Genomic DNA, 27,682 nt, shown 5'->3' on the forward strand with positions numbered 1-27,682 from the left:
CCAAGTTGCAATATTGCACACAACGGTGCCAGTAACAAGCCGATACAACCTTGCTGGAAACACACGGTACACAGCTACAGACCCTCCAGGTCAACTGTACAACTTTGAAAATAGGTTTCAGTTTAGCACTTAGATAGCACCCAGTACTATATCGGTACTAAGGCTAAAATATATACAATTGCTGATTACTTGTTACATTAGAGAGCGGTATATTTCCTTCTTGGTGTGTGTTTTATAGCGTCCCCGTTGCTGTGGTGATAGCTGACGCTTCTCTTTTGCTTTCAGAGTGAAAAAAAAACGGATTTCAGAGACCGCGACATATACACACAGTGAGTACTTTAAAATAATAAAAACATGTTCTGTGATCATGTGCTAAGCACAGGGAGGCTTCTTTGATATTAAAGATAACATTGTATATAATAACACAAGAACTCTGCATATACAGTATGTGTCTCATATGTAGAAACAAAGACTTGAGGGAGGTTCCTTATTGTCAATCATGAATTAAATATCCAACAGTCTATTCTATAAATGGGGCAAACATGAATCCTTTTAGTCCTTTTGGTGACCGTGTTTAAATTAAAGATCCATTTTTCTTCCTTTTGAAGTAATTTTTTGTCCCAATCACCTGTACGTATGTTGGTAATAGGCGATCTATGCCCTGGAAAGGGAGCACCCCTGTATTGCCTGCATGTTGTTCTCTCACATGTCTTGAGATTGATGTATCATGTGAGTTTTTGATGGATCCTATGTGTTCCAGCACCCTCCTTCGCAGCTGTGTGCGGGTTTTGCCCACATATTTGAGGCCACATTTACATGTAATCATAAAGATAAAACAGCCGGTTTAATAATTAATGAACGTTTTGAGCAAAATTTTTAGTATCATCGTTATACGTGAATGTTTTACTTGTCATCATGAATTGACAGGCCTTGCAAGAGCCACGTTTGTAAGATCCTTTATTGTGATCAGTCAGCCAATTACTCCTACTTTGTCCCTTCTTCTGAAAATGGCTACGAACTATTTTGTTTCCGTGTCCACTAGGTTCTCATCATTTAAAAGGATATGCCAATGCTTTTGAAAACTGGTCCTCATTTCTCTCCATTTGGTATTGTATGTGATAACGTATCTGATGACTCTACCATCATCAGTTTTGTCATTTGTAATCGTTGCGAAGAAAGAGTCTGTTTGTGCCCAGGGCTCTTTGATATGCCCGTTTTAGTAAATTCTTACTGTAACCTCGTTTCACAAGAAATCTCACAGTTCTGGGGCCAAGGGAACATGAAAACAGAAAAAAGCAGCGGTCACTTTATTTTCCACATGTATTATCCCTGGCTTATGGTGCTTATGTAGTTACCAGGGACCCCACGGGTTCAGGGGTAACCAGAGGGCTTAACCTTTATTAGCCTGTCAATCCTCGTCCCTCAAGACGAAGGCTCTGAGGCAGGCACCCCATCAGGTGGCTCCGCAGACCTGGATATCCTGGATGTTTTCTTGTCGCTGGGAATGTCCTGTCGGGAGAGTCCATCTGCATTGCCATGCTCACTGCCCTTCTTGTGCCGGATAGTAAAGTCAAATTCCTGCAGGGCAAGGCTCCAGCGCAGAAGTTTTCCTTTCTCCCCCGACACACTCTGTAACCAGCTGAGGGGATTGTGATTACCGTAAAAGCTCCACCACACAGGTAGGGCTGTACCTTCTTGAGTGCCCACACGATTGCTAGGCACTCTCTTAATGGTGGCATAAGTCACCTCCCGAGGCCGCCGCTTGCGGCTCAGGTAGACGATGGGGTGCTCACCCCCGTCCTCGCCTACCTGGCTTAGTACAACACCGAAACTATAGTCCGAGGCATTGGTCTGCACCACGAACTGCTGTAGTTGGGGGCTGCCAGGGTGGGAGTGCTAGCCAGGGCAGACTTCAGAGCCTGGAATGCCTCCTCACAAGCGGGAAACCAGGTAACTGGAACCGAAAGTTTCTTCTGGGTCAGGTCAGTCAGGTGTTTTGGCCAGGGTGCTGAACTTCCTATAGTAGCCAGCAGTGCCTAAGAAAGCCATAACCTGCTTCTTTGTTCGGGGCACTGGCCACTCGAGAATTGCCTCTACCTTAACCGGCTCAGGCTTGAGATGCCCCCCTCCTACTCTTCCCGAGGTACAGTACCTCTGCATCCCGACTAGACACTTCGATGGTTTGAGTGTCAGCCCTGCTTCTCCTATCCTTTTCAGCACAGTGGCTACATGCACTAAATGGGATTCCCAGGCATTGCTAAATACAGCTATGTTGTCCAGGTATGTCCTTGCGAAACCCTGCATCCCTTCCAGTAACCTATTGACGAGGCGTTGGAAGGTAGCCGGGGCATTCTTCATCTTGAATGGCATAACTGGAAATTCATATAAGCCGCTTGGAGTGATGAAAGCTGACTTCTCTTGGGTCACTAGGATTTGCCAGTACCCCCTGGACAAATCCATGGTAGTCATCCTTTGCCCCCACGAGCTCATCTAGCAGCTCGTCCATGCGGGGCATGGGATAGGCATCCGATACCATCTGGGTCTTGAGCTGCCTGTAGTCAACACAGAACCGAGTTTCGCCTCTGCTGATACCAGATAGGCACTCTGATCCCCGATATGGGTCCTGCCCGGCTTATCCATGAACAGGTCCTGGTACTGGTCTAGCATAGCTCATGCCTGCATCCGCTGGAGTGCATCGAGCTGGGGACCTATCCCTACCTGCTCCACTGTGCCCCCTGCCTAGCTTCCCTTAGGAGGTCGGGCAGAGCTTGGCTCGCCGGATCCCCCATCGGTATGCTACAAAACCATCACTGATGCCACACTCTGGAAGTACTCCTTAACCATATTAATATAAGTCCTATGTCTTCCTGTCTCTCTATCTATCTAACTGTACAACATAGTTGCACTCATTCATCCTCCTAAGTACCCTATACGGACCAGCCCAGGCAGCTATGAGTGTGTTCTGCCGAGGGGGCTTCAGAACAAGCACTTGCTGCCCAGGGATGAACTGTCTATTATGGGCATTTTGATCATACCAAGTCTTCTGCTTGGTCTGAGCATCCCTGAGGTTAGCCTGTGCCAACCCTATGAGTCGGTCTAGCCGGTCTCTGAGAGTTACTACATACTGTAGCACAGAACATTAGTAGTAGTATTCTCCCCTTCCCATCCCTCGTGGAACAGGTCAAGCGGTCCATGGACCCTGCGACCGTATAGGAGCTCAAAGGGGGAGAACCCAGTGGACTCTTGCGGTACCTCTCGGTATGCAAACAGCAAATGCTGTAAATGAGTCTCCCAGTCTCCTTGTTCAGCTTCTACATAGGTTTGCAGCATCTGCTTCAGGGTACCATTGAACCGCTCACACAGTCCGTTTGTCTGGGGAGGTGTGACGGAGCGGCCTATAGGCGAGGTCAAATCAAATTGCACCCATGTAATTTTTAGGGTAAACCAAACTTGAGTGATTTTATTCTCCACAAAACAGCAACCAAAACATTGGGGCTACTTTCCTTTTAAGGCAAAACACAAAATCATAAAACAAACACCTACTCCTTTCAGGAGACTAACTAAACCTTGCTGTGGCCATTTCTAACGACAGCTGGCCAACTAAGCTGGTTACCAACTCCAAACCATATAAACCATATTAGAAAGACAAGGGAACAATGTATACAGTCTTATCTGATTGATGCTGGTCCGGCGTCTTCGATTTCTCCAACTGCAAGATGTCCTTTTACCCTTTTCTGGTACAGCTTCACTGCTGGGTGAGGCTGTGGGTTCCTCACGGTTGTCAGGCAAAATGTTCTGGTCAACCAGCCTGGATCCCTGCAGGCGGGCGCTTTGTGATCTGTGATCCTCTCACAGACTCCAAACAGGGACAGTGACAAGTTCTCATTTCCTGCCTTTTATACCTGTTCAATCAGGAGTTTAATTACCTCCACCTCTCAGTTCAGGTAGGGAACCCGACACCAGTGCAGTTTCCAGCCTGTAAAAGGAGTTTAACCCAGGGACTCCTTTACAGGGTGGTAATGGGTTGTGCGGAGGGTTGGCACCCCACACGCCTCCCAGAGACAGTGGAGCAATTTAGACATGAATTGGCTCCCCTGATCGGTTAGAATCTCGATAGGGATTTTCTCTAGGGTAGGTTTGCCTATCAGTGCTTCTGCCACCTTCTTAGCTTCAAATCGAGGACAGTGCCACAGCCTCAGGGTATCGGGTTGCAAAATCGACCATCATGAGGATGCAGCGCTTCCCCGTCCCGCTAGGGACCAGAAGGGGTCCCATTATATCTACCACTACCCTCTGGAAAGGTTTACCTATCACCGGTAGTAGTTTCACGGGGATCCTCATACGGTCACCCGACTTGCCTACCCTCTGACAGGCATCACAGAAGCGACAAATATGCCACTGCCCGTGATGCCCCCGGCTAGTAGAAACGCTGCAATGGCCGGGATTTAGTGTGGGCAATCCCCTGATGCCCCGCTAGTGGGATGGAGTGGGCTACCTGCAACAACTGCTGCCTTTACTCCCTGGGTACCACTGTCTCCTACCAGTCCATACCCTATCTTTGTCTTTTTGACAAGGAAAAGGCAAACTCCTGCTATTTAGTCTGCACAAACTCACTTGGCTCAACACAGGTTCATGCAACTTTACCTACCTCTGTAATAATGAACCTGGTATATACCTCAACTTTGTTCTTTCTCGTGGTCTCATGGAAAGGTTACTCTCTCTATCCACTACAAACTCCTCCCTCCTGGCCCACACCCAACATCACCATACACCCTGGATTACTCAAAAGCCTTGCACTATCTAGTGAAGTTGGTGGAGATCTCTGAAAACCAGCACACTGCTCACTGTAAAAGCAAACATCACAAATGTACAACTTGCCAAACAACTACTCAAATTTCTACTCATAGTATTACTCTCTTTTGCAGGTGATATTGAACTTAACCCAGGCCCTCCTTTTTTAACTCTGTCCCATACCCCTGTCGCTCACATAAATATCTGGAGCCTGCTGCCCAAACTGGATGAATTAAGGGCATGGTGCCTTATGTATAAACTCAAAGCCATCGTTCTCACAGAAACATGGCTAACCCCTAAAACCCCCGATACAAATATCGCCATTCAGGGATACTCCATTTCTAAGAGGGATAGGTCAAAGAAAGGAGGAGGAGGGGGGTTATTTTATATTGCAGACACCTTACAATTTACACTGTTAAATTGCCCCCCGTCTTTTGAAATCCTAGTTGGCAAAATTTGCCTCCCCTTTTCTAAGCCCATCTTGGTTGCTGGCATCTACCGGCCCATAAAGCCCCTCTCCAGTCCCTGACTGATATCACCCAGTTTGTTGGCTCTATTTCCTCTGAATGAGAAGAGTGAGCTGCTAGTTTTTGGGTATTTCAACTTCAATTGGCACGACCCTAAAAACCACAAAATCCAGATACGTACAAATCAAGTCACTTAACCTAACGCAACTCATTTCCCAACCCACAAGGAGACACCTGAAATCTCACAACCATTCCTTGCTAGACTGGATTCTCTCCTCAAAATCGCAGCAGAAACCAATCCAGATCCGAACCAACGCTAACACCACCTTAACTCCTGTTACTAGTTTTAAATACTTGGGCATATGGTTTGACTCCCATTTAACATTCGGGATACACATTGATACCCTGACATCCAAAACGTATGCCAAACTAGGTGTACTTTACAGGAACAAGTCCTCCCTAAGTCTGCTGGTCAGAAAGAGTATCGCACAGCAGATGCTAATGCCAATTATCGACTATGGGGACAGAGTATACGGCTCGGTACCCCAAACCCACCTTAGCAAACTTGACACCCTCTACAATTCAATTTGCTGTTTTGTTCTCCAATGCAACTACAACACACATCCCTGCGAAATTCTCAAAGAACTGGATTGGTCATCACTAGAGTCTAGGCGCAAAGCTCACCTTTCCTGTCTTGCCTTCAAATACTTTCTGGGTAAGCTACCCACCTATCTGAACAAGCTCCTCACCCTTACCACATGCAGCACTTATCTGAGATCTTACTCCAAAAGACTGCTCATGGTCCCAAGGTTCAGCAAAGTATCCGGACCCTCCTTCTGTTATCGTGCACCCCACAACTGGAACAATCTACCATAGACTCTCACAGCCACCACCAGTCTAAGTTCTTTCAAAACTAAAGCTGTCTCACATTTTAATCTGGTCTGTAACTGTTACATACGCCTATAATATATATTATCTCTAACTGTGCATTTTATGTCTTGTACATAATGTATACCCTGTTCACTTATGTAACTGTATTTGTAACCATGTATTCGTCATCTTAACTCTGTGCCCAGGACATACTTGAAAACGAGAGGTAACTCTTAATGTATTACTTCCTGGTAAAACATTTTATAAATAAATCTGGAGCCCCAGGATTTTGCTTCCGGTACAAGAGCCAACGGTACCAGATATACCGATCCGACCCACCCTCAGAGGCAGACTCAGATGCCCAAAGTCTCATACCCTCTAAGCTGAGATCGGACTGCACTGCTTCTCTGAACTGGGTACCCAGCTCCAGCCACTCATCCTCAGTCACTTAGTCAGGGGGTGGGAAAACAGGGACTTTTACAGGGAGGTCAGGACACGGTACTGACTCGGTATGGCTTAACTGGTCAGTCTCCGCAAGAACCGCAGGAATCAGTGGTCCCAAATGTGGCCAGGGGTACCAAAGGCTCCCCTGCCTGGGCAAGTGCCTGACTTTGGCTCCTTGTGACTGCAGCCACAGGAGCATCTTTGAGTGCAAAAGAGCAGATGAGGTGTTCTAGGTCGTTGTCGAGTAGCACCTCGGTATCCAACCCTGGAAAAACACCCACATCTCTTATTCCATGACCGGCACCCCAGTCAAACACCCGGGCGACTTGGATTGACCGAGGTCCCCGGTCTGGCATGGTGATCTGTATCCCTGGTCCAGGGTGCAGATCCTCTGGGCTTACCATATCAAGTCGCACCAGAGTAACTGTAGCACTGGAGTCGATCAGGCCGGCTGCCTGGAGAGCTCCGATGGTCACTGGTCTCAAATGCTTCCCCCTGGACATCATTTGCTTGCAGTCCGACAGCTGCAACTGGGTGCCCATCTGTCTCTACTGCTATGCCGCCTGTAGAAGGTGTAGGGGCCACCGCCTTTGTCCGCTGCTGGACAGCTGCTTGCTGCTTCTTAGTTGGTGCCAGTCCCACGGAGGCGACTGGTTTGGCTGCTGGAGTGCGTTTCCCCAGTTGGGGGTAGCTGGAACGCCGCAGGTCGTGGCAGTTGGGCTTCAGGTGCCCGCTCTGCTTGCACTGGTAACACCGCGCTTCATGCGTAAATCCTGCAGGCTTTGCTGTCTTCTCCTCAGGGGGAGGCTTGGTCCTCCAATTCGGGACAGCATTGGAAGTCGCTGCTGGCTTACATGCCCGATTTGGCAGGAGCCGCGGTAGCTGGTGCCACCCGCGTCAGATGCCGAGGTCTCGGGATTAATGCGGTACCGTCTCAGCAGAACCATTTTCACATACTTGTAATCCTCACTTGCATCTGATTTGATTGCGTCGTATGCCTCCTGTGCCCGGCTGGTCAGCTGTGGGGACAGGAACTTGACCCATTCGACTGGCAGGAGAGAGTACCGCTGGCATTGCTTCTGAAAGCTCCGCAGGAACCCATCAAGATCCGTACAACCGTTTATCAACTTTCCAAAACTCTGGTGAGTTATCTTGGGTGGACGGTACTGAGAGTAGTCCCGAGGTGCGCTGGGCATGGGGGATGCCGTGGGTGGGGAGGAGGGGGGTGGTTGTTTAGCTTTCATCCACTGTATTCTCTTTGCTGGAGTAGCCCCCGGACCCAAAGCTGCTACTATAGCCATAATATCCTCTGGGGAGCGAACCGGGGTCCCTGAGACCACGGGTACCCCCTGAACCACTGGGGCGACCTGAACCGGTCCCCCTGGCTCCATTCCTCGACTCTCTGCAAAGGCAACAGCTCCCGCCAGGTTAGATGAACAGGGGAAAAACTAGGAGCACAGCAATGAAAAAAGAGAACTGGAGGCCAAAATGAAAAAATAACAAAACATTTATTGGGACATGAACTATTTAAAAGAGAAACCTCTAACACGTTTCTCGCATGGTGCGCTTTATCAAAGAGTAGTTTCAATGGTCTCAAACAAACTCTTATATGGAAAACACCCTCAAAAGCACCGCCTACCTGTGCCCAGGTAAAAACAACCCCCCAGGACACAAATCCCCTGTGAAAATGAAACACAGGAAAGGTCGTAATGCTCCGAGGGAAGAAATCCACAAAGAGATAACGAACAGGTAAAAATGCAATAAAAAAGACCAAGAAAAATAAAAAAATCAATAACACATAAATATCAACTGTGGAAGCATAGAAATACATATGTCCAAATCTATAATAAATAATCAATATGTACATAACTCATTAACTCGTTAACTTGATGCAATATAGCAGAATATAAACCATATATTCATATCAATCTCACTGAAGACAATAAATTTGATCTCGGGTAATAAATCTGCCAAAGTTTAAAATAATCGGAACACATGTATAGAACATACTATGCTAGAGAAACACATGTATAGAACATAATATGCTAGAGAAACACATGTATAGAACATAATATGCTAGAGAAACACATGTATAGAACATACAGTAATATGCTAGAGAAACACATGTATAGAACATAATATGCTACAGAAACACATGTATAGAACATAATATGCTAGAGAAACACATGAAAAAATAAAGAAATGAATGAAAAAAATGAATGAAAAAAATAATAATAATAATGAAGGCTAAAAGGAACTGTCAGACACAAAATATATATAAATATATATCTTATATGATCATATGGAAAGCTGAACAGGAATTTAAGTAAATATCTTAATGATCAAAAAATCAGTCAATAATATAAAGCAGAAACATAGCAAGCAAAATTCATAGAAAATGTTTTAAATCCCATTCTGTATTAATTCCTGCAGGAAATAATGTATTTAAAGAGTGGATCCAAAACATCTCACGCTGATTGAGTAGTTTTTGTCTATCACCCCCTCTTACGGGCATAGACACAAGTTCAACAACTGAAAAATGAAAGTTTGATAGACTGCCCAAAGGACAATCAGTGACATGTTTAGAAACTGGTAACATTGGATCTTTTCTTTTTATGGAACGAATATGTTCCATAAACCAAAAGATAGTACCAGCACTCTCTGTCTCACAGCTATAGATATAGGCGAATACCAGTGTAGGGAATATGAATAATTTAATGACACTAATAATAAACTGAAAATATAGCAACAATAGCCAAAACGCCAATGCAAGAATAAATATCACCATAGAGAAAATCAAAAATTAAAGGGGGTAGAGGGGAAAGAAGGAGAAGGGGAAAAAAACATGAAAGAAGAGGAAAAAATCACAAAAATGGAAAAAGGAAAGCAAACTAGGGGGGCGACGTTTCGAGGGGTGACCTCTTCTGCTGTTTCGAACAGAGAGCAACTTTGAAAAGCCCGCCCTAGCTTCATCGACTCAAGCCACAAAATCGCCTGGTTCTCTGACTGGGGCATCTCCTTTCATACCTTCCGACCAATAGAAACAGGCTTGTCTCTAGCCTGACGTCAGAGGAGGAGGCGGGCCAAGCCGGCATGAAAAGCCTGAAGGGCGGGAAATATGGATTAGCCAATGGGGAAAGTGCCTATGCGCGCCACTTTCCCCAGCTTACCCAATGCCACCCGCTGGGCAGGCTCCAACAGGTCTGGCAGATACAAAAGGTGTCCACACTGGGTGCCCTTTGTTCTCCAGACCTGGGCAATCGCCTATCCCCGCTGAAATGTTTTTTTCACCTCTGGACAATGTTTAAGTACCTGGTCTCCCGTGACAGGCGTATTTACTGGTGGCAGCGTGTGTGATCTGAGCCTATGTTGTAAAATCTTGTGGGGTCTTACAATATAGTGAGAGAACTCGTAGATTGCGAGCTTTCCAAACCAAAGGTAACTTACACACGTTTTGCAAAGCAGAGGAAGTGCAGGTTCTCTTTGTCACCTAGCTTAGTGCCTGCGGGCGAACATGGATCAATTATCAGGACGATTCCAGTCATGGGACCGTGCCAGGGTCGTTAGCCGGTGTGACAGCTATGGTTTACCGACGAATGGTCGGTTTAAGATACAGCTGGAGGAGGACTTGGAATTTCATGAAGCCCGAATTGTTTCACCGGAGGGGCATGGCCCCTCATCTGCAATTGCAGTGGTCACCAGTCAACCCGGGGCGCAGGAGGTTATTCCAGCCCTGGTGTTGGAAGGACATGGGGAGGGAGAGGATGACCAATTGGATATTAGTGGACTGGCTCTAGGGAATGCAGAGGGGGTAGTCCCTGTGGCTACCAGACTCTCCACCCCTAGACTCACCGCACTCCTTGCTTCATGGGGAGAGGGGGCTACAGCAGATGAGCGGATTCGGATGCTTGCAGCAGTGCACGGAAAGCCCCCCGGTCTCACCTTGTCAACGGGGAACAGGATATTCCCCGCGTGGACCACCACCGCTTCAGCAAGTTTTTTTATGGCACAGACCAGATCGACAGATTCTTAACAGACTTTGAGACTGAGTGTCGAAGGTACAGAGTACCACAACGGGACTGGATTTTGCGACTTAACCCCTTGTCTGGTGTGGCCAAACAGACATTTCAGGCTATCCCAGGAGAGGATGGCGATGACTACAGTCATGTAAAAACTATGTTGCTGGCACAATACTCCCTGACCCCAGAATCATACCGGAGCAAATTCAGGACGGGATAAAAAACCCCCGGGAGTCCTTGTCAACTATTGATCCCGCATGGCATTGCATGGGACCCAGTGGGTGGAGGGTTGTGGGATCACCAAGTGCCACACGTTACTGGACTTGTTCTTCCAAGAGCAACTGCTGCAGCAGTGTCCCTCGGATGTGAAGGCATGGGTTTTTGACCGTAAACCTAAAACCCATGTGGAAGCTGCAAAGCTGGCTGATGAAAATGTGACCAGCAGGACTTTAATCAACAAGAAAGTGGCTCCCAAAGATGTGGCCATTCTGGCCAAGGGAGCCAAATTCACCCCTCAGTGGACGCACAAGCCTGCAGCAGAAGGCGATGCACCCAAAGCTGCAGAGTTTAAACATGAAAGGCGGTGTTATTCTTGCAACAAAGTCTGTCACCTCAGACCAGACTGTCCGGACTGTGACAAGTCCGGTGGACCCCATCAGGGGCAAGGCGCTTCAGCTGCGAGACCGGTTGCCCGTGTACACCTGGCACACACACAGGAACCAAGTACTGCCGTCGGGCCATCCCTAAGGGAAACGTCCACGGAGACCCCTGCACTTGCTACTCGGGACCTTGCAGAGGAACATCAGGTTGCACCAGTCGGGGTGCAACCCAACAATGTCCGGCAGAAGCATCTGCGTACAGGGACCATTGGGGACCGACAAGTAGCCGGCTTGTTGGACTCTGGTGCCACTGTGACTCTGACCCGATATGGTCTGGACAGAGGATTTGCTCCTGGGCACCGGGATGCAATTGACCATGCCAGACGGAAGACCGCAGTCCATCCAGGTTACCCGGGTCTTTTTGGATTGGGGTGCTGGACGTGGCATGAGTGAGGTGGGGGTTTTGCCCAGGTTAGATGCTGAGGTCCTACTTGGCAATGACCTGGGGCACATCGGCTGTAATTTTGCAGCGATCACCAGGAGCCAGTCATCGGTGATCGCACCTACAGAATCCTCCGTCCCCCTGCATTTGGAACCAACCGTTCCTGGAGTCTCTGAGGAGACTGGACAGGTAAGCCAGACTGGGTCGCAACCGTGTCCCGACTTACTTTCTCCCTTACATGTCCCAGTGTCCCCCGACTTGGCGACTAAGGGTGGGTGGCCAGAATTAGGGATGCAGTGCGGTCTGATCCTAGCTTGGAGGGCATGAGACTTCGGGCGCCCGAGTCTGCCTCCTCCAGTGGGTCAGATCGGTACTTATGGCACCGCAAGCTTTTGTACAGGGAGCAGACGGATATGGGTCTAGATAGGGTCTGGACCGGTAGGCGACAGTTAGTGGTACCGAGGGAGTATAGGCAGCAGTTACTGCAGGTAGCCCACTCCATACCGCTAGCGGGGCATCAGGGGGTAACTCGCACGAGAGCCCGGCTGTTGCAGCGTTAATTCTGGCCGGGGGCATCAGGGGCTGTGGCAGATTTCTGCCGATCCTGTGATGCCTGCCAGCGAGGGGGTAAGGTGGGCGATCGTGTGAAAGCACCCCTGAACCCACTACCGATAATTGGGGAACCTTTCCAGAGGGTAGCTATAGATTTAGTGGGACCCCTCATGATCCCAAGTTGGTCGGGCAAACGCTATATCCTAACAGTGGTGGACTTTGCCACCCGGTCGGTACCCTGAGGCTGTAGTGCTAGCCACCATCGATGCTAGGGCAGTAGCAAAAGCATTGTTAGTGATCTTTACTAGAGTTGGGTTCCCTAGTGAGATTCTAACTGATCAAGGGTTGCAATTCATGAGTGAATTGCTACAGTGTCTCTGGGACGCATGCGGGGTGAAGCACCAGCGTATGACCCCTTACCACCCCCAGACAAATGGTTTATGTGAGAGGTTCAATGGCACCCTGAAGCAGATGCTTCAAGCTTTTATAGAGGCTGAAGGGAAGGACTGGGAGATTCGCCTGCAGCATTTGTTGTTTGCATACCAAGAGGTACCGCAAGAATCTATCGGGTTCTCTCCCTTTGAGCTGCTTTATGGTCGCAGGGTCCGGGGACCTCTTGACTTATTCTGTGACGGATGGGAAGGGGAGACTACCAATACTGATGCTTCTGTGCTACAGTATGTGGTAGATCTCAGAGACCGGTTAGAAATGCTTATGGGGTAGGCACAGGCTAATCTCAGGGAGGCTTAGAGCAAGCAGAAGACTTGGTATGACCAGAACGCTCGTAGCAGAACATTCATCCCAGGGCAGCAAGTACTTGTTCTAAAGCCCACTCGGCAGAACAAATTAATGGCTGCCTGGTCTGTTCCGTACACGGTTCTCAGAGTGATGAATGAGTGCAACTACGTTCTACTGTTAGGGTGTGAGACAGGAAGAACGAGGACTTTGTATTGTATGTCTTTATTTATATAGCTCCATTAATGTACATAGCGCTTCACAGTAGTAATACACATGGTAATCAAATAAATAACAGATAATATAAATAACAGATCATGGGAACAAGTGCTTTAGACATAAAAGTAACATTAAGGAAGAGGAGTCCCTCTCCGAGGAGCTTACAGTCTAATTGGTATGTAGGGAGAACGTACAGAGACTGTAGGAGGGAGTTCTGGTAAGTGCGTCTGCAGGGGGCTAAGCTTTATGTATCATGTGTTCAGAATATCCACAGTGCTATTCATATGCTTCTTTAAGCAAGTGTGTCTTAAGTTGGGTCTTAAAGGTGGATAGAGAGGGTGCTAGTCGGTACTGAGGGGAAGGGCATTACAGAGGTGTGGGGCAGTCAGTGAAAAAGGTTTAAGGCTGGAGAGGGCTTTAGATACAAAGAGGGTAGAAAGAAGACATCCTTGAGCAGAACGCAAGAGTCGGGATGGTGCATAACGAGAAATTAGGGCTGAGATGTAAGGAGGGGCAGAAGAGTGTAAAGCTTTAAAAGTGAGGAGAAGAATGGAGTGTGAGATGCGGGATTTGATCCGAAGCCAGGAGAGGGATTTCATGAGCGGAGATGCTGAGACAGATCTAGGAAAGAGTAGCGTGACTCTGGCAGCAGCGTTTAGGATAGATTGTAGGGGAGACAGGTGAGAGGCAGGAAGGCCGGTCAGCAGGAGGTTACAGTAATCTAGACGGGAGAGAATGAGGGCCTGAGTCAGAGTTTTAGCAGTCGAGCAACAGAGGAAAGGGCGTATCTTTGTTATACTGCGGAGGAAAAAGCGACAGGTTTTAGAAATGTTTTGAATGTGAGGGGCGAATGTGAGAGAGGAGTCGAGTGTGACCCCTAGGCAGCGTGCTTGGGCTACTGGTTGAATGATCGTAGTTCCAACAGTAATGTGGAAGGAGGTAGTAGGGGCAGGTTTGGGAGGAAGTATGAGGAGCTCTGTTTTAGCCATGTTGAGTTTAAGGCGGCGGAGGGCCATCCAGGATGATATAGCAGAGAGACATTCAGAAACTTTGGTTTGTACAGCAGGTGTAAGGTCGGGTGTTGAAAAGTATATTTGTGTGTCGTCAGCATAGAGGTGATAATTAAACCCAAAAGATGTTATTAAGTCACCTAGAGAGAGTGTGTACAGAGAAAAGAGAAGAGGTCCCAGGACAGAGCCCTGGGGTACCCCCACAGAGAGATCAATAGAGGAGGAGGAGGTGTTAGCAGAAGAGACACTGAAAGTACGATGGGAGAGGTAGGATGAGATCCAGGATAGCGCTTTGTTCCGAATACCAAGAGTATGGAGAATGTGAAGGAGAAGAGGGTGGTCCACGGTGTCAAATGCTGCAGAGAGGTTGAGTAATATGAGCAGAGTGTAATGACCTCTGTCTTTGGCAGCATGGAGGTCGTCAGTTATTTTAGTGAGGGCTGTTTCCGTGGAGTGAGCAGTGCGGAAGCCAGATTGTAGAGGGTCACGAGAGAATAGGTGTTGAGAAAATGGAGCAAGCGAGAGAATACAAGACGTTCAAGGAGTTTAGAGGCAAAAGGCAGGAGGGAGACAGGTCGATAGTTAGAAAGACAGGTAGGGTCAAGCTTGCTGTTTTTGAGTAATGGTATGACTGTTGCATGTTTGAAGGAGGATGGAAAGGTTCCAGAGCAGAGGGAGGAGTTCAAAATGTGTGTGAGCGTAGGGATTATAGTAGGAGCAAGAGGTTTTAGGAGATGGGAGGGAATGGGGTCAAGAGGGCAAGTGGTAGAGGGAGAAGAGGCGATCAACAGCGACACATCCTCCTCTGAGACAGTGGAAAAGAGTCAAGGAAGGCAGGAGGAGAGTTAGGAAGAGATGTAGGATGGGAGGAAGAGACAGAGGGGATATTCTGACGTATGGATTCCACCTTTTCCTTAAAATAGTCAGCAAAGTCCTGAGCGGAGATGGAGGAAGGAGAGGCAGCTGAGGGTGGCTTGAGTAGAGTATCAAAGACATAGAACAGTCGGCGTGGGTTAGACTTGTGCATGTTGATTAGTGAATAAAAGTAGGCTTGTTTAGCTTGCGAGAGGGCAGAGTTGAACCAGGATAGCATAAATTAGTAGTGAAGGAAAACTGCGAGAGTATGAGATTTCCTCCAGAGGAACGAGTGGAGGAATGCAGCATGCGCATATGGGAATTTAACCAGGGTCTAGGGTTAGAAGGGCGAGTGCGGCAGAGAGAAAGCGGGGCATGTAGATCAAGAGAGGAGGACAAGGCAGAGTTGTAGTTCCTGACCAGGTTGTCAGGGTCTGTAGCAGAGCTGAGAGAGGAGAGGGAGGATCGTAAAGTGGAGTCAAAGTCATAGACTTATAACATAAATATGATAAAAGAGTACTTTGCACTGAGTGTGGCATCTGTGATGGCTTCCACCGATGGGGGACACGGTGAGCAATGTTCTGCCTGACCTCCTAGGGGAATCTAGGCAGGGGGGGCACAGTGGAGCAGGTAGAGATAGTGTCCCAGCTCAGTGCACAGCAGCGGGGTGCAAGCGCAGGCAGTGTTAGGGTAGTATAGGGTTCTGTTCACGGACAAGCTGGGCAGAACATATATAACCGATCACCCAGTGGAGACGGGCGATCAGAGACCCCTGCATAAGCATGCCTATCGGGTATCAGCAGAGATGAAGGGCAATATAGAGAGGGAAGTTGAGATGTTGGCCCTAGTGTAATTAGACAGTCTCAGAGCCCTTGGGCTTGACAGTGTCGGATGCGTATGCCATGTCACGCATGGATGAGCTGCTAGATGAACTCACGGGGGCATGGTATCTGACTACCACGGATCTTTCGAAAGGTTACTGGCTGATCCCTTTGACCAAGGAGGCGAGGGAGAAGTCAGCATTCATTACTCTAAGTGGCCTCTATGAATTCTTAGTGATGCCATTTGGGATGAAGAATGCCCCGACTACCTTCCAATGCCTGGTCAATCGATTGCTGAAAGGGATGCAAAGTTTTGCACGTGCATACCTGGACGACATTGCAGTGTTTAGTAGTTCCTGAGAAATTCACTTAGTTCATGTGGCTACGGTGCTAAAAAGAATTAGGGAAGCAGGGCTGACTCTGAAACCTACAAAGTGTCTAGTGGGTATGGCCGAGTTATTGTATCTAGGGCACAGAGTGAGGGGTAAGCACCTTAAGCCAGAACCAGCTAAGGTAGAAGCCATCGTTCAGTGGCCTGTGCCCAAAACCAAGAAGCAGGTCATGGCTTTTCTAGGCACCGCAGGAAAATACTATAGGAAGTTTGTTTCCCAGTATAGTGCCATTGCAAAACCCCTGACTGATTTGACACGTAAGCAACTCCCAGTTCTCGTAGCCTGGTCTCCTGCCTGCAAAACTTCGTTTCAGGCATTAAAGACAGCACTGGCTAGTGCACCTATTCTAGGCGCACCAGACTACTCCAAACCATTTTTAGTGCCGACCAATGCCTCGGACTATGGTATCGGTGCGGTACTCGGCCAAGTAGGGGAGGAGGGGGGTGAACATCCTGTCGTGTGCCCGAGTAGGAAATTGCTGCCCAGAGAAGTGGCTTATGCCACCATTGAAATAGAGTGTTTTGGCAATTGTGTGGGCTATACGCAAGCTGCAGCCCTATCAGTATGACCGAACATACACCGTGATCACGGATCACAACCCCCTGATTTGGTTACAAAGGGTATCTGGAGAGAATGGTAAATTGCTCCGCTGGAGCCTTGCAGGAATTTGACTTTTCCATTCAGCACAAGAAAGGCAGCGCGCATGGAAACGCTGATGGCCTCTCCAGATAGGACATGCCGAGTGAACCTAAAACCTCAAGTGTCAGGCCAGTTAAACAGCCGGACAAGGCGCTCGTAACAAAGCCTGCATATTGAGGTAGGGAGGTGTGAGGGTGAAGAGGTAACTAGGCTTATTAATAAAGGTTTAAGCAGTAATAAAGGTTTAAGCCCACCCTGTTACCCCTGATCCATGTTTGGGGTTCTTAGAGTGTCAGCTCTGGGACCCAAGTGTTGCAGGTAACCGGGACACAAAGGGTTAAAGTATCACCATAACCTACACGGGGCATAAGGGGTTAAATTTATCCTCGCACTATATATATCCCTAGTATAAAGGGACCCTGCCCAGGTCACCTTAACTCCAGTATAAGGAGTTTGAGGGTTACTCAAGTCCAGGATAAGGCTGTGACAGTTTTAAAAGTAAAGGGAAAATGTTTTACTTTATACATGTAACATAAGTCAGGGTCTTTTCATCTCGGGATCAAAGGGGAATTCCTGCCCCCCCAACAGGTTGGTGCCAGCCATTCTCCTTGAAGTCCCATAGATCAAAGTAACACTTGTGCCCTAGGTGTGAGCAAGCAGATGGGCAGGATAACATCGTTAGAGGCTAGCATCCTGGGATGTTGTCACCTGCCCAGACTTCCAGGCACTGAGCCTGCGGGGGCTTAGAATATTAAGTGAGGCAAGATGGCATTTTCCGCACATGCCCTCATTACTTTTCTGAAGCCATAGGTGCCAGCTTCATAAACCTGGCAAAGTGTGTAATTGGCCAGAGATGAAATTCCCACGCTCCAAATTGGCTGTAAGACTGCAGGGATGACTTTGAAAAGGTTATAAGATTGTCAGTTGCCAGCCAGAGATCAGATTTGATTTAGAGAAAGATTTGAGATTTGAAAGAGATCAGAAAGACCGATCAGACCTGTGATTCTGTCCACAGATTGCAACCTCCAAGAACGGGTCAGACCGGACCCAAAGACGCTTTGCTGACATTGCAAGGAAAAAGTTTGACTAGGAAAGTCCGTTTTGTATCCCAGTTCCCAAAGTAAGTGTATTTCCTTCTGCCTATTGTAATCCAATGTGTGTTTGCCTGTTACTAAGGAATAAATCACAATTTATTTTACTTATTGGTTTTGCTCAGTAATGTGATCCCGGTATAAATCTGTAAGTACCTGGTCTCCCGTGACAGGACCACACTGCTGGTTTGCATATTTGTCCTGTTGATGCTTGTGCCTTAAATGCCCATGAAGTGGCCATGGCCCTTGTTGAGTTGGCTTTCAGATTCAAAGGTGGATTTTGTCCTTTGTTTTCATATGCTTTCCTGAAACATGACACAATCCATTTGGATATCGTCATTTTGGACGCTTCTTGTCCCCTCCTTTGTCCTTCTGGAATGATAAACAATCTATCTGATTTTCTTATTTCCTGCACCCTCTCAATATAGACTTTAAAGCATCTTACCACATTATGATTATGCAGTCGCTCATCCTATTTATTACCAGGTTTTGGGCAAAATGAAGGAATTACAATTTCTTGATTTTATATGAAATTGAGAAACTACTTTTGGTAAGAAATGGTACACCGGTCACAATACCGCTTTATCCTGGTGGATGATTAGGAACAGTTCTTTACAAGACAAGGCTTGTAATTCTCCCACTCTCCTTGCTGATGTAATTGCTATCAGGAATGCCACCTTCCATGATAATAACATCAATCCTATTTCTTCTATAGGTTTAAAAAGGAGCCATGGCCAGAACATCCAGTACCAGGGATAGATCCCATGCGGGCACTCTGTTCTTAAATTTGTGGTCTTTACCTCTTGTAAAAACCGACAATGAATCTCTCAGTTGCTAGATTCTTCTCTGACAATGCCGATACTTGCACCTTCAGTGAACTGAGACCTCTCTCAAAACATTCTTGTAGGAATTCCACTAGTGTCACAATCTTTGAAGAAAAAAACTTCTGTTTTTGTTTCACACACCAGTCCTTGAAGCATAACCAAATTCGGTAATATACCTTTAATGTAGATTTTTTCTTCGCTTCCATCAGGGTTTTTATTGTTCTATCTGAACATCCCTTTCCTCTTAGTGTTTCACACTCAATTTCCAAGCCACCACGGCCCATTGGTTGGGTTCTGGGTGATATACTGGTCCCTATTGCATCAGTCCCTTGATATTTGATAGATGCCATGGTGTATCTATTGCCATGTTTATGAGATGGGCAAGAAATAAAACAAAATCTACTGTAAGTGCAGCAGAATAACAATGGGAAAAAATGAGTTTCCAAGATCTTGGCTCTATTGAAATGACTACTTACAAGATGTAAGAGTCAAAACAGCAGGGTTCGTCGGTTGGTGGGGGCTGGACCTTCAGTGACTCCTCTCCATTGCTGGAGAGGAGTCACTGAAGGTCCAGTCCCCACCAACCGACGAAACCGGATCAGACGCCGAGCCGTGCGGTGATGCAGTTGAGCAGAGGCAGAGACGGATGAGCGCGGAGAGTTGCGGGATGGTGAGTCAGCTGGCTGTTGATATCCTTTGATACATTTATTAAGTGTGACATGCCCGATTTTATCCTATATATTGTGAGTGTATTTTCTACTTAGATAAACTTTTTTATACCTTGGTTGATCTGCGCTATGCCAGTTTGTTCTCTCTCTTGCATTTGGGCCATACCCTCCTGAGTACCTGAACCACCTTGATGACAACTACATCACATACCCACCACTGACTATTAGTCAACCCTGCTGTTTTGACTCTTTCACCTTGTAAGTAGTCATTTCAATAGAGCCAAGATCTTGGAAACTAATTTTTTCCCATTGTTATTCTGCTGCACTTAGATTTTGTTTTATTTCTTGTTTCTTCCCCATGCTCCCCCTGGATTTCGTGTCTACTACTGTAACCTTTGGGGACGAGTGAAGACTACCCCTCCCAGTGGGTCTGAGCAGGGGGGTAAATCGTATATACGCTAATTTATTTCTGTGTTTCACTTATTTCAAGAGCATTATTCTGTTCACTTATTAAGTGTTCATCCCTTTTATTTGTTTGCGCCTGTTTTCACTTTATCACTATACTATGAGATGGGTAAACCATGGTCTCCTCGGCCAATATGGTACCACCAGTATCACTTCTGCTTGATCGCTCCTGATCTTCCTCACTATCTTTGAAATGAAGGGAATTGGATGAAACGGATACGCCAGTTTCAATTGCCACTTGAAACTGAGGGCATCTATGTGTCTTGCGCTCGGATGCAAATGACTTGCACAATAATTTTCCACTTTTCGATTTTGATGAGAAGCCATTAGATTTCTGGCTGCCCCCAACGTTCTTCCAGCCTGTGGAACACTCGTTTTTCTAATGCCCATTCTCCTGGATGAACTAGTAAAGGATTGGGAGGAGCGCACGAACCGAAAGGAGCAGGAAAGGGCCCAAAATCAAAATATATAAAAAGGGTACTTTATTGTGTCATGAGACCCATCCAACGCGTTTCGAACGTCACAGAGTTCTTTATCAACGCTGTGACGTTAGAAACACGTTGGATGGGTCTCATGACACAATAAAGTACCCTTTTTATATATTTTGATTTTGGGTCCTTTCCTGCTCCTTTCGGTTCGTGCGCTACTCACAATCCTGTACTTCTGCATATCAGCATTGAAAGCTGCACAACCAGCCAGCCACACCAAGGAACGTGAGTACTTTTGCTACAAGGGGAACCTACCAATGAGATTGATCGTGGGTGGTCTTGTACTACCCACTACCTGTCTTCAGGAGGACTGTACCCATTATTGTTGGCTGCATTACTACTACTCTACATTTGTGATTACGGATTTCCTTTGGATGTTGGTTCTAGCACTACATCATTATTTGGCCTGGCATTTGAGCGCTTTTGCTACTTTTTCTATCCTGGATTAACTAGATTGCGGCTGAGAAATTCTGCTGTAATATTTTCGGGCCCCGGAATATGTATGGCTGTTATCTCTGTAACATAGCCTTCTGCCCATGCCAGAATCTCTGACGTTAGCTTCAGTCTTTTGCTCCTTGTTCCACCTTTCTTGGCGATATATTTTACTACCGCCCTGTTGTCTAATTGTATTCGTATATTTCCATCTTTTACCTGGCTTTGGAATGCTTCCAGCGCTTTCTGCACTGCCTTTAGCTCCAACTTGTTTGATGGTAACTGTTCTTGGTTTGTCCAGGAACCTTGTACCAGCAAGTCTCCCATCTGGGCTCCCCAACCTGGGCTGCTTGCGTCTGTGGTAATTGTTACCCATTGTATCTGGTGTAACGTATGCCCTTTTAACAGGTTCTGAGTATTTTCCCACCATTTTAGTTCTCTCTTTGTATGTGGGTCTATATAAATCTCTTGTCTTACATCCTAGGGATCTCTGTTCCACGGTTGTAAGAAGTTTTGTTGCAATGGTCTCATATGTAGACCTGCCCATTTTACTACGTTTAAGGTTGACGTAAACTTTCCTAGAAATTTCATGCATTCTACTGCTGAAGACCTGTTCGCTGTTCTGAGCTTTTTTGTTTGGATTGCAATGTCTTGGATTCTTGTCTCTGGTAATCTCAATTCTTCTGCTGTGTGGAACTCCACTCCCAAGAATTTTAAAGACTGAGTTGGAATTAGATGGCTATTGTCGATGTTTATGATCCAGCCATGTTGTTTTAGAAAAGACATGACGATGTCTTTGTCTTGTATTAGTTCGCCTTGACTTTGTGATTTTATCAGAATTGTCTAGATACGGATACATTTCCACGCCCCTTTTTCTTCTGCGACCAACACCTTTGTGAACGTTGTGGGAGACGTCGCCAGTCCAAACGGCAGAGCCGTATATTGATGGTGTTGCTGGTCTATCATAAATCTGAGAAATGTTTGATGTCTCCTTGCTATAGGGATATGTAAATAGGCATCTTTTAGATCTATTGATATCATCAAATCTTTTGGTTTTACTAACTGAATGATGATGTTTAGTGAAATCATTTTGAATGTCCTTACTTGTAAATAAGTATTTACGGTTCTTAGATCTAAAACTGCTCTGCAACCTCCTGATGCTTTTTTTTCAACTCTCTCAGTTCTTTGTACACTAATCTAAGGACTCCCCTAATTTTCGTTAGCGACCCTTTACTTCCTCCAGCTTCCGTAATGACATCAGTATCTGGCATCTGACTCCTGTCTGCTGAGCGTTCCATGCTGCAGCATTGTCAGGGCTCCTTCACACCCTGTGTGCCGTTGCACTGTCGCTCTGACGTCAGCCCAATCGGAGCGTTTTGGCTCTCGCTCCCTCAAGCACGCGCCCGCCAGTGGGAACGTAGCACGTGCGCCCACGTTTGCACGTGCTAAGCACTTATTTGGGAGTCCCTCACCACTGCATTCTCCGACGCCTAGGTGGTTTAACAATGAGCCTTCGACTGCTCAAACAGCTACTGCTGTTCTACCCCCAGCGTTCACACACGCTTCCTTGGGGCTGCCCGGTCGCACAGGCCTCCGTCGTCACCCTGCAGGGTGCGCCAATCGGAGCTTCAGGGTAGAGAGGCTGAGATCCCTGGTGTGAGTGCACTAATTACAGTCAGGTGAGTCTTTCCTTTAGAAAATAACAAACCCTGCTCCTAGCTGTAGGAAAAAGACTAATCTGCATGTAGTGAGAGGGGCCTGTATGGCCTACCTGCAAGAATCAATTTCCTTTCCTACTAAGCTGAGGATAGTTAACCCTACCGTGCCCACTGCCAGGGTGAACAGGAAAAGTGCTTTATACAGATATGAGTGAGCACTCAATTAGAAGTAGAGCTCAAAGCTAAGTATGCTGTGACCAATTAGCTGGTTTAGCTCACACTGCTACATCTGCTGCAAAGAAAAGCAGTGGTTGTGGGTTCTGGTCTTTCTAGGTCTGACACCATTCCAGTCATTATGGTGTTTTAAGCTCATCAACTCTATATAGTTGGTATGGAAATAATTTTAGGAATTGTGGGATGGGACTTATTTAAATATACTTTACATATCTATTAGCATATAGAGCTCCCAAGCTACCTCAGGTGTGCTCCATATGCAGCACAGGCATTTCTCCCTAATTTAATTGGAGAAAGATTTGAGGGAATATATACAACTGGAGACACTACTAAAATGGAAGTCGCCCCCTCCTCCTCCTCCGTCTCCTCCTTGCTTTGCATAGCGTCTAGAATTAAATGTAAAACCCTAGCTATGACAGGAGACCAGAACACCCGGATCAAGGCACCAGACAGGACAAAGCATTTCAATAAAGAGTATTTATTCCAGCCGGAGCCAGTAAGCACTGCACAAAATCACAAACAGATCTTTTACTCACCGAGACAAGGAATACGGGGGGAATCCCAGCTACCTGGGTGCCAGGCACCAATTCCAATGTTTACCCAGGTTTTGCTTCCACTCCTGTGGGGATCGAGACTGCCCAGACCTCTCTGGTGCAATTCACGAGAGAGCACTTTCAAATCTCCCGCCTTGGTTAGGCTCCCTGTCACGTTTTCAGGTGTCTCCGGCACAGCCGCAAAGCACACTGCTTAGTTCACTCTCCACGCCAGGATCAGACTGAGCTTTGGAAGTGAAATTGGCAGCTCTTTACATAGATCGCGGCCTCCACCAGAAACTATGGAGGAGGGCTGCCAACTAATCAGAACATTAATGCCACAGAGACCTGAGTCAGTTGGGGCTTGGACCCAGACCTCAGGTTTCAGTTTCAGTCAGATACCTCTTGTTTGAACATTGTCCCCCATTCCCTCTAGATTGAAAGCTCTCATGAGCAGGGCCCCCATTACTTCTTTGTATCTGTTTGTGCATGTTTGTCCTTACTTGTATGTAACTGATTATGTAATATACATAACAAAATGTACCCCATTGTACCACACTGCAGAATATGTTGGTGCTTTACTAATAAATTATGATAATAATATTACCCGGTACCTGGCATACCCGCCCATAATTTCAGTACCTGGAAATTACCCAGACCCCGCGAGAGGGGCATGGAACCCTGTGCCAGGTAATTTCCATTCTGCTCTGCTCCCTTTGTCCTCCTTTTTGGAATGTGGCAGGAGCAGAGCAGCAGAAGACTTTCCTGCAGCCGGCGCCGGAGGGTGTGGTGGACCACTATGGAGGGTGAGGAAGACCATGGTGACATCCCGGTGGCTGTGGGAGCAGCAGATGACATCCATCAGGCGGTTGCAGCAGACGACGTCTCTCTTCAGCCGGTGGTAGCAGCTGAAGACATCCTTCACAGCTGGTGCCAGTGGGAACAGAGGAATATGTGACCAGAGCAGGAGCATTACTATAGGACAACTGGTGAGGAAAGGCACAGGGAAGTCGAAGCGCTCCACCCCGGCTGTCCAATAGTAACGCTCATGCTGCGGTCACTTGCTAGCACCGGCTGTGAAGGATGTCTTCAGCCACGGGAGCAGTCACGTCCTCTGCTGCCACCACCTGATGGATGTCTGCTCCCACTGCCACCAGGATACAGCCGCAGTCCCCACACCCTCCGCCGCTGCCAGCAGGTAAGTCACAACTACCTAGCCGGGTATTTTTTTTTCCGGTTACCCGGTCATTTTTGGGACTTGGTGCAACACTAGAGGACATATTTATTTCCACTTATGAGACATACTGTCGCGGCCGAGTTTATTCTAACCTTTACCCGGTCTCGGCCGCGACAGATACCGGGCGCGCGCCGTGGTGTGCCGGGCGCGCGCCGGAGCCTCGGAGGATCGGTCCTCCAATTGGGGCTTCCCCCTCCCCTCTCCGGGTCCCCCGGAGCCCCCCACCGCAATCCCCCACATCGCGGGACACCAGGGCTCCCTTCGGGGAGCCCTGGGCATGCACGCCGTGCGCGCACGCTCCCGATATAGCGTGACCGCGCATCGGTGACGTGCGGCACGCCGAGGGAATTCACTGCAAAAGCCGGGACACCTCGCGGCTTGCGGCTCTAGCCGAATTAGAATAAACAGTGTCACCACTCTAGATGTAAAATGATTCATTTGGGTGTTTCTTTGCCTTCCTCTGGGTGATTGTAAATATAACTGTAATATAACATGTAACTTTAATTATATGATTCAGTATCTGGCACAAGTAAAATTTTATAAGGGTCAAATTCGGTGAATATTTGTCTCTCATCCAAATGTACTTTGTTGCATTGCAATGTTACATTAATACATTTTCTCACCACAGATTATCTGCAGCACACGACTGATCTGTGAACAAGAAGCAAGATAAGAAATGTCCCAAACATCATAAATTACAGAGGTGTTAATGGAAATATGTTTTAAGGACTTCAACATTGCATAAGTCTGTATGAGAACTGGAAGAAGTTTACAAGAAACTCGGCAGAGCATTCCTATACATCAACTGCATTTTACTAAACTTACAGACACCACAATACCAGACAAGACAAAGAGAGTGTTTAAAGAGCAAGGGAATGAAAACCTACAGTGGGAAATGCAGTAATGTTATACAGCAAATAATCCATACAGGGAAGAAATCCTATAACTGCTCTGAATGTGAGAAAAGCTTTAATAAGAAATCAGCTCTTGTTAGACACCAAAGAATCCACACAGGGGTGAGACCCTATAACTGCTCTGAATGTGGGAAAAGCTTCATTGATAAATCAGATCTTGTTAAACATCAAAGAATCCACACAGGGGTGACACCCTATAACTGCTCTGAATGTGAGAAAAGCTTCAGTCAGAAATCTAGTCTTGTTAAACACCAAATAATCCACACAGGGGTGAGACCCTATAACTGCTCTGAATGCGAGAAAAGCTTCAGTCAGAAATATAAACTTGTTACACACCAAATAATCCATACAGGGTTGAAACCTTATAACTGCTCTGAATGTGGGGAAAGCTTCAGGCATAAATCAAGTCTTGTTGCACACCAAACAATCCACACAGGGGTAAGACCCTATAACTGCTCTGAATGCAAGAAAAGCTTCAGTGACAAATCGAATCTTGTTAAACATCACATAATCCACACCGGGGTGACACCCTATAACTGCTCTGAATGTGAGAAAAGCTTCAGTCAGAAATATAAACTTGTTACACACCAAATAATCCACACAGGGTTGAAACCTTATAACTGCTCTGAATGTGGAAAAAGCTTCTGGCATAAATCAAGTCTTGCTACACACCAAACAATCCACACAGGGATGAGAGCCTATAACTGCTCTGAATGTGGGAAAAGCTTCATTCAGAAATCAGATCTTGTTAGACACCAAATAATCCACACAGGGGTGAGGCCCTATAACTGCTCTGAATGTGATAAAAGCTTCAATCACAAATCTAATCTTGTTAAACATCAACGATTCCACACAGGGGTGAGACCCTATAACTGCTCTGAATGTGGGAAAAGCTTCATTCAGAAATCAGATCTTGTTACACACCAAATAATCCACACAGGGGTGAGACCCTATAACTGCTCTGAATGTGGGAAAAACTTTGGTCTTAAATCACATCTTGTTACACACCAAAAAATCCACACAAGGGTGACACCCTATAACTGCTCCGAATGTGAGAAAAGCTTCATTCGCAAATCACATCTTGTTAGACACCAAAGAATCCACACAGGGGTGACCCTATAACTGCTCTAAATATGAGATAAATCACTTACTGAAGTCTCCCTATAACTATTAATGTGAAAATATACAAAATACCAACAACAACAAAAAACCACAAAAAAAATATTTTGGGGAAATGACAATTGCCAAAAGCTTGCCCTGATATGCAGTTTTTTGGCAGCAACACTGTGACTGCATAGATTTCAAACTGGTATATGTAGGCATGCGTTGCACTTTAAAGGGGTTATTTACTGTGATAGGGCCAATCAAGAGAACAAGGGACAGAGTTTTTTTTTTATATTATATAGTGACAGACGGCCCTCTTTTGTAGCGCTGACGCCTGTCGGGGCTCTTCACGACAGTCTTCTAGGGTTATTTAGAGAAACAGAAGGATAACACGTAGCATTATAGTGCATAACTCGGGCTTCTGCCTGTTTTATTTCATCCCAGTAGGGGACTGCAGCTTTAACAAATACACATTGGGCTCTCAGCCATTAACCCTTTAGCAGTTTACTCATATCAGTGACTCTCAATATTTCTGACACACTGTCACTTTAAGAAACAAACTCATAAAATGAAATGCCTACTCCTATCAGGTGACAGACTAAACATTGTTCCAGCCCTTTCTATTTGGTTGCTGGCAGCTAAGCTGGTTATCCACTTTAAATAACAATCATGTATAGCGAAATAACATTGAGTCTTATCTGTGAGAGGCGGACAGTGTCCAAAGAGTCCAGGCAATTCCTCTGGACAGTGAAAGTCATGAAAGGGCATCCACCCCGAACTGGCTACAGGGGAGCAGCGTGCCCCTAGCCGCCAGGCTCTAGAAGAGAGAATGAAGCAGCCAAACTAACTACAATTAATACCTGTTCCTTAATTAGGAGAGCAGGTGAGGGAGAACTAGACCCATTGTAAACTGTGGACTGGACTTTCTATGCCACAGTCTCAGCAAATGTGAAACTGTGGAATGGATAATTTTTTCTCTTTTTTCCACTTTCTGTCTTAAAACCGGACAGACAGCTGCCTAATATTCTGGGACTATGTCACTATATATATATATATATATATATATATATATATATATATATATATAATGTGTGTATATATATATATATATATATATATTGTGACAGAAACCAGGGGATGGTAATAAATTCCGTATATAGGGCTCCCAGGATACTAGAC

General features: G+C 46.5%; 1 protein-coding gene across 3 annotated transcripts; it reads left to right on the forward strand.

Moving 5' to 3' along the window:
* Window positions 1-280: 280 nt before the first annotated feature.
* LOC142464308 (uncharacterized) lies at window positions 281-27,565 on the forward strand. Of its 3 annotated transcripts, XM_075567792.1 has the most exons (4): window positions 282-329; window positions 1,043-1,111; window positions 17,871-17,975; window positions 25,114-27,565. In XM_075567792.1, exon 4 carries the CDS (start codon window positions 25,361-25,363, stop codon window positions 26,519-26,521), a length of 1,161 nt encoding a protein of 386 aa, XP_075423907.1. In that variant the 5' UTR covers window positions 282-329; window positions 1,043-1,111; window positions 17,871-17,975; window positions 25,114-25,360; the 3' UTR covers window positions 26,522-27,565. The 3 variants fall into 3 exon arrangements, with proteins under 3 accessions (XP_075423906.1, XP_075423907.1, XP_075423908.1); XM_075567791.1 differs by lacking the exon at window positions 1,043-1,111 and having other exon boundaries at window positions 281-329; XM_075567793.1 differs by lacking the exons at window positions 282-329; window positions 1,043-1,111 and having other exon boundaries at window positions 16,919-17,975.
* The last annotated feature ends 117 nt before the right edge of the window (window positions 27,566-27,682 follow it).

This window comes from Ascaphus truei, chromosome 12 (assembly GCF_040206685.1).
Source record: "Ascaphus truei isolate aAscTru1 chromosome 12, aAscTru1.hap1, whole genome shotgun sequence".
NCBI classification, from domain to species: domain Eukaryota; kingdom Metazoa; phylum Chordata; class Amphibia; order Anura; family Ascaphidae; genus Ascaphus; species Ascaphus truei.